At 34.1% G+C, this 7,967-nt stretch overlaps 2 protein-coding genes across 5 annotated transcripts in view; one reads left to right on the plus strand and one right to left on the minus strand.

The window, feature by feature from the left end:
- LOC118733822 overlaps positions 1 to 7,967 on the plus strand; it is a 26,649-nt gene that overhangs the window by 12,435 nt on the left and 6,247 nt on the right. The window lies entirely within an intron of this gene.
- LOC118733823 lies at positions 2,289 to 7,106 on the minus strand. Of its 2 annotated transcripts, none has more exons than XM_036463405.1 (3): positions 6,735 to 7,106; positions 2,796 to 2,906; positions 2,289 to 2,740 (listed from the first exon to the last, which is right to left on the minus strand). In XM_036463405.1, exons 1-3 carry the CDS (start codon positions 7,014 to 7,016, stop codon positions 2,405 to 2,407), a joined length of 729 nt encoding a protein of 242 aa, XP_036319298.1. In that variant the 5' UTR covers positions 7,017 to 7,106; the 3' UTR covers positions 2,289 to 2,404. The 2 variants fall into 2 exon arrangements, with proteins under 2 accessions (XP_036319298.1, XP_036319299.1); XM_036463406.1 differs by having other exon boundaries at positions 6,747 to 7,104.

Consider the following 7,967-nt stretch of genomic DNA (forward strand, 5'->3'; position numbering starts at 1 on the left):
AAAAATGCTGCCATAATTTTACTGTAGATGACGATCTCTTAAAATTAATGAATTCAGGTGATATATACAATAGTGATTCATTTGATGATGAGGAATATACACTCGATATAAATTCATGGTGTTAACTAGTCTTTCGTTTCTTGCGATTTATTTAAATAAAGCATGTGAATTTTCACAAAAACATTTTAGCCGTTTTTTGCCAGAGTCTGTGAAATTTCACTAAAACATTTTAGCCGTTTTTAGCCGCTTTTTTTTGCCAATCTAGCCGGTCGGCCCAAAAAGTTCTGGCAACACTGATGATAACCCAAAAACTTTGCAAGAGAGCACTGAATCGAGAGCGTAACAACACGGGAGGGCTGCAAATTCTTGCTAGTGAAATTTTTACTAGGAGAAGAAGAAGAAGAATAAATGTCAAAAGCCGCCATTTGTTGAATTGCTTTAGCACAAACAAAAGTAAAAGGAGTTTAAATCAAAATATTGTGACTGTGTAAGTGCTTGTGTGTAAAGCAAAGAGTTTAAGACTGATTTATAAATAGTAAAACGTTTACAGCAGAATGTCAAAACAGTGTAACGACTGTTCACTTGCAAGTTTTTGCTAGTTTTGTGTTCATTAACTTTTTCTGCTAGTTTTCTCTTCTTCTCAATTTTACGCTCTATTTTGCTTTTACGCTCTCGCTGCAATGTTTTACTGGAGAAGTTACTATACAAACCTATTAGTGGAATTGTAATCATAGTCAAATTATGTACAGTAGTCGAAAAAATGTAGCCGCACCAAATTTTGACCAGTTTCAAAATATTATTTTTGTTGTTATTTAATTTTGGTTAGTTTTTTATAGTTCATTCTTTAACAACAGCCGTATAAATACAAGTTTAAAGGCAGTGTCACACGATTGGGTATTTGGGGAAATTTGGTGCAAATCGTATCCCAATTGTGTGAATACCCAAATATTTTTCTTTATCCCAATCACGAAAAATAATTTGTTGAAATTTTTCAATAGCAGATTGCTGTATTGTACCATTCTATTAACTACAAAACAAAAAACGAATGGCACTCTCTAATAAAAAAGAATTCAACAAATTTTCGTAAAAATTTCGAGTTTTTAATTAGATTCTGAGTATGTAGTTTTGTAGATCATGGAAAAGATCCGTGAGAATAGGCTCGACACACACCTTCTATTTGTCTATTCAAAGCCGCTTTCGACATCACGAAAAGAAGTTGTCTTTATGCCACGATGTCTTAATTTCGTATTGCCGCGAAACTGATATGGCAGTGTAAAATGACGTCGAGCAATACCACCAGCCCCGTCAGATTTGGGAAAGACATCGAGCCGTTTCATACCAAACGAGGTTCCAGACAAGGTGACTCCCTTTCGAGTGATATCTTTAACATGATGTTGAAGAAGATAATAAGAGCTAAGGTAAACACAAGGCCTACGTCTCTTCTGCCTACTCGGAATTAGATAGAGAAGCAAATCGGGAGGGTCTGGAGATGAACAAGGACAAAACGAAGTATTAGCTGTCATGCCACAAATAGCCAGAGCATAAGCGCCTTGGCACCAACCTGATTGTTGACAGTTACAAGTTTGAAAAAGTAGAGGACTTCGTTTATTTAAGAATCAGCATTAACACCAATAATAATTTCAGCGGAGAATCACTCTTGCCAACAAGTGCTACTTTGGACAGAGTAGGCAATTGAGGAGTAAAGTCCTCTCGTCGTACAAAAATCACACGCGGACGCATGAAAAATGAAAACATCTGATGAGGCGGCTCTTGGATTTTTCGCGAGAAATATTCTGTGAAAGATTTATGGGCCTTTACACATTGGCGGCGGCAAGTATTTCAAACGATGGAACGTGAGCTGTATGAGCTTTAAAACGACATGGACATGGTGCAGCGAATCAAAATACAACGGCTACGCTGACTTGGTTATGTCGGGCGAATGGACATAAACGCTCCAGCTCTCAAAGTATTCAACGCAGGTCTCGATGGTGGTAAGAGAGAAAGAGGAAAGCCCAAACTGCGATAGAAGGACCAAGCAGAGAAGGACTTCTCTTCGAATGGTGGTAACCCTATTTAAATTTTTTTCTTTATTAAATTTTTGTATAATTTCTCAGTGAACTAGTATTATTGTGGCTTATTTAAATTTAATTTAATTGTAATTTTTTTTAATGATATTTCAGGTATCTGGCAACACCATTTTCCCAAAATTTTTCTTACAAACTTTCTACATACAGAAATAAACAAAATGAAATAAAAACGAAGCAGATCCGTTGGGCCGCTATTGAGTTAAACAATAACACACAATACAATTCATTTTTCTATATAAAGAACATACAGCAAGACTATCTCCAGCGAAATTATGTTCATTTAAACTTATTAATCGTTTACTTTTTGTTTTGCGACTTTAAAGTTCTACATTACGAACGGATTCAAACCCCATTTGTTCACTTGCTAATGGATTTTCCTGAGCTTCATTACGCAATTTCTCTAGTTCCAACTCCAGTTTTTTTACTTGTAATAACATTAGTGAACATTCTATGTCGAGTTTTGCCGCATGCTTTGTGAAATATGTAGTTTTCGCGCGCATAAGTTGTATTTCTATGCGGGTTTTTAAATCTTCCAATTTTCGGTTTCGTGATCTTCGGTGGTAGGCCATTTTCGGAGATTTGGGCTCAAAAATATCTTCGTTGTTTATTTCTTCATTTATGAAAGAACTTTCTGTTAAATAACCGTCCACAAACTGTAAATGAGCGGAAATTATTACATACAATCAGGTCGAACAACAAACTAGGTACCTCAATTTGTTTCTCGTAAATACTGTTCATTTCTTCGTCGATTGCGGGTGATGGATTATTGCTTGCTGGGGGACTAGATGAAGCTACTTTCCCGTCAATTTTCAGTGGTTTCTGGAATAATAAAAATCTATATTTGTATACCAATTCTCGGTGGCATCGTAAAACTACTGAATACTTTTGTTTGATGATATATTTGTTCGCAAAGAAAATTTATAACCAAACGGTATATCCATACGGTCTATACACATGGCCCTAACCAGCACTTTTTTCGAAACTGCATTTTTACAGATTTTGGTAGGATGTATAAACTACATCTTCAATAAAAAATTTTAAGTATTCGCACCAAAAACAACGGAGTTGCTATGGCACTTTTTAAAAAGGCCTACATGTTTTTGATACTCCCCATTAAACACTAAAAAAATATTTCTCCAACCTTGGAAAAATTCATAGTTCTCAAGTTGATATCCAACATCATTCTCCAACTCATCTCTAACCCACGCGCAGATACGTAAAAAGTGATAGAGATAAGAATTTTTAATTATCAAGTGAAAAACTAAAGCTATGTATATAAAGGGGAAAACTGCCAACGAAAAGTAAATAATCTCCAAAGTATCCTCAAATATTCTTGAAAGAAAATAAAACGCGAAGTGAATCAAGTGGCAAAATTACTGTCGGACTGTATACTGTGAAGTGAATTATTATAAGACGATATTGATTAACTACATAATACAATAGGAGTAATAAAATGAAAAATTAGTATTTAAATTCATCTATGCATGTATGGTGTTTCAATCAAAAAGGTATTAGGTATTTTACTATTTCAATTTCAGTATTTCAATGATATGTTTGAGACCAACTGGAGAATTATATTAGAGTTCAAGTTGAGAACTAGCATTTTCTCAACTTGAGAAACAGTCCTTTTTTATACAAAGAAAAATGCCCTTTTTGTTGAGAACGCTATGATCCTCCACTTGAGGTACTGTTGAGAAACAACATTGGAGATTTGAGAAATACCTTAGTTCTGAACTTAACCTCAAGTTGAGCTCAAACCTAAATGTTTATTGGGTCTTTTTATAATGTTTTTTGCTTCTCCTGTAAAATAAAAAAAAGTGTTGGTTAGGGTCTTTGTGAATTAAGGTACATATGTATGCACTTATTTACGGGTAAACCTATTATTTTTCTGACTACACCTTGCCCCAAAAGTATTTCAGAAAAGCTCAAATGTATTTCAGAAAAGGTCAAATGTATATAGAAAAAGACAAATGAAAGTAAGAAAAACACAATTGTATTTCAGAAAAGTTCAATGATTTTCAGAAAAACGCAAATGTATTTCAGAAAAATATTTTCAGAATACCGTTATGCTTTTCTGAAATACATTTCCGTTTTTCTGAAAATCATTTGAACTTTTCTGAAATACAATTGTGTTTTTCTGAGTTTCATTTGGCCTTTTCTGAAATACATTTGGCCCTTTCTGAAATACATTTGAGCTTTTCTGAAATGTATTTGAGCCACGCCCCCTTGTCGTATCCCAATTTTTTTCACCCTATTATAGGCCCAGGTGTCATGGCAATACTCAGTCAAAATTTTGTTCGATTCTGTCCGCCCGTTTAACTAGCTAACTAACATCCGCGGATGTGGATGTCATGTATTTTTAAGAAATAATTTAGTTGATTTAAGTAAATAAAACACGGAAAGGTTAATAATTTTTAATAATCTGCCTTATCCTGAGTTTTGTCCGAAAAAAAAATTCTCCCGAAAATTTGTATTCCGCCCATAGTAAATATGTACACGAAAACCAGAAATGAGAAGTGAACCGGTTCGGGGAAAATTAAACTCATGATAAGACTGAATGTTTTTTTAGTAGTTGAATTTAAAAATTGGAACATTATACTTAATAAAAGCCTTTTGAAGGGTTGTAAATCAAACCTGCGCCACTACTGCGACAAACTTGAAAAACTTGAAACTTGGCAAAATTGTAAATTCTTTTCGATTGACTCTGCACTAGTTGAGAGGACTTTCAGTTTGTTTCGCTGAGGGAGAGCGGGAGGCCAGGTTTAGAGTTGTGGTCGAGTTAAAGTAGTAGAGGAGGTAGGGATTACCTTTGCGAGTGGTTATGTATCGAGCTCAATGAGCCCGTATGGTGTATAGGTGCACATCAAGGCAACCACGCACTCCATATGCCTGCTATGCGAGAGAGAGAGAGAGAGAGTGAGATATGCGGGCAGGCTGATGAAGCGGTAGCGCAAGATGTGAAGAGATATTTGAGAATTGCATAAAAATGCATACCCAATTAAGAACGAGCAAATTACTTTTAAACACAAGCGTGTTTGTATGTTCGCTCAGTTGCTTTATACGGGAAATGCAATATAACAGCGTGCGGATGTTCGTTGTTTATTGTTTATGCGGGAAATGCATAAGTCGCTTAAACACAGTTATATTTATTTATTTTTATTGCGGTGCAATAATTACTTTCTGAGAATTTCATCGGGGCTGCAAATGTCGGATGTATCCTCCTGACTTTCATCTTCACAATCTAGCATCATGGCACAATCGTTGTTAAACACCGTTTTTTTCGAAAGAATTCTTCATTCTCATTCTTTTGATTGTTTCGGAATTTGTCACGTCATCAGCTTTTTTCGATTTTAGTTTTTGTAACTCATTTTTAATGCTTTCTTCTGTGACTGGTTAGATATACGTCTGTGCACTTGCACAATATTCCAGGGACCGAAAATAACAGTTATTTTTTCCGAGTTAAATTTGGCCTAATATTTTTCATTCCGAAATAAACGTCCCATCCGGATAATAAAGAAACCGCTTATACTAATTTAACAAATTTGGTATCATATGAAAGAGGACTGAAATAGCTTTTAAACAGAAGTAACAAATGAAGTTTACCACCTCTATTTATATTTTTTTATAACTTAATACTAAAGAAATTTATGTAAATACATATCTGACCCAATGTTTGTTCTATGGTAATTAATTAACATTTTTTATTGAAATATTTTTCAATGTCTAGCTTTCCTCTTTTAGACAATTCAGTTTTAAAGCTATTTAAGTCCTCTTTCATTGGATACCAAACTTGTTTAATTTGGATAAGCGGTTTGTTTATTATCCGGAAAGTACTTTTATTTCGGAATAAAAAATATCTAGCCAAGTTTAACTCGTAAAAATAACTGCAATTTTCGGTCCCTTCAATATTCGCATTCGCAAAAGATCTGCATTGATTTTAGCAAATGCGAAAGCGAATGCGAATGTTAAAATTAATGCGGAAGCTCAGCGGTTGCGAATGCGAATATTCGCAACAACCCTGATACATAGATAGATTAGAGAAAGTTATATATTTTTTCAAGCGAACGGTTCCCCCAAAAAGGGGGTTCAAAATTTTATAGTGGCGTATTTATATATAGCTACCTTCAATATACCGTTTTTGCTGCAAACCCTACTCAAAGGACCTCTGGTGTCATCTAATCGATCCTTGATCAAGGTAAATTTTTGTATGGTCACTTTTTTCAACAAATCTAAGCATCTGAAGCAATGAAATTTTTTTTATTTATTCATGAAATGAGGCTGTAAAATTCAATCAATCTTATTTGTATTGGTAGAGGATGGCCAGTCAGCTGTGGTCAGACATAATGCAGCCGCCCCTGTAGCTCAATTTTAATTTTGAATTCTTAATCGCAGTAAACTTTTGTAATGAAATTTTCTGACCGATTTTTTTTCGAAAGTACTAATTAAAAAAAAAAGAGCACAAGACGAATTCTTATAAGGTGGATATTAAGTCGCCTTGCAGAGCACTGTTACAAGATGGCAACGAATTTAATATTTTCCGAATCTTCAACCAAACGCAAAGCATGATGGGCGACAATTTTAACTAATTAATTTTTTTTTCTCCCCTTTTTCGGTGGTTCGCTACTTTGTTTGATAATTAGTAATTACCCGTTTATTCACCTGCAACAGCTGTTCCGCCTGCAATTGCTGCTCACTTTGCGGTGATTGATCGCCCGGCTCTAATTGCTCCTCTGGTGTGTATCCTTTGCCGTTACCATTAAGAGTCGCATCATGCAAGCGAATGATAGAATGTCGAAGTTTCATATGGCGGCTTAAATTTCCTATGGACCCGCCGTTGAAACTTATTTGCTTTGAACAATGCTTGCACATAGCACGCTTCGAGCCAGAATTCTCGAAATGACTCCATATCAAACTCCTTTTTGCAGGCATCTGAAAATACGCAAACTACTAATTTTAAAACTATTAATAAAAGGAATATTGTGTCTAAAAATACTTGCTATAACTCCAGGCACACCAAAGCTTAGTTTTTATGGCAATGGTTGAAAAAAAATTTTCCATCGATAACTTAAATCTGTGACACACAATGGCTAGAGGCGTCGCCTGAGTGCATTCTTTCATATATTTATGTATGTGCCAGTTTTACCGTTATATATTTTTTATCTACTCGTTTATTCCATGGGGACTTCATGCTTTATTTAAATTAAAAAAATTAGATTACTATACCGTTTTAAAAATCTGAAAATTCACTGCCGGAAATTTTTGTATTCTCTTTTGTCTTCGCCTTCTCGTTTTTGCCTTTATAAGTTTTGAACCAACCATTATCACTTTGAAATAATATTTTCGATACTAAATCTTATTAAAACAAAATGTTGAAATCAGCTTCATATAGAAACAGTGTCATCGTTAATTAAGAAAGAGATGTTCTTAAATATCATAACTTTACGATACTCACATATTGACTCGATTTGACTATTTATTTTATTATATTTTAATTTGAATTATTTGTTTATAAAAATATAGTTTATTCCTTAAAAAACACTAAATGAAAATAAGTTTAATCTTTGAACAAAATTAAAAAAAAAATCTAAAAAATTATCTCTTAATATTTTGCAGTTTTTTAGCTCATTCAATTTTAGTCTAATAAAGTGCAAATTTAAAGTGGCTGTGATTTACAGTTGATGTATGGCATACTTTTGACGACGTCGGTAATTTTCTTCCATATTATCTAAGTATGTTCGACGATTTTTTTAATGAAGAAAATGAGCAACGCCTTCATCAAAAAAAAAATATATATATATTAAAAATCAACGATAAGTTGCAGCTATGTATTTTAAACTTGCGCTTTATTTGAATTGATCGGTCTACAAAACTGCATACTCA

Source organism: Rhagoletis pomonella, unplaced genomic scaffold (genome assembly GCF_013731165.1).
Source record: "Rhagoletis pomonella isolate Grant_MI unplaced genomic scaffold, Rhpom_1.0 Rhpom_scaffold_00002, whole genome shotgun sequence".
NCBI lineage: Eukaryota > Metazoa > Arthropoda > Insecta > Diptera > Tephritidae > Rhagoletis > Rhagoletis pomonella.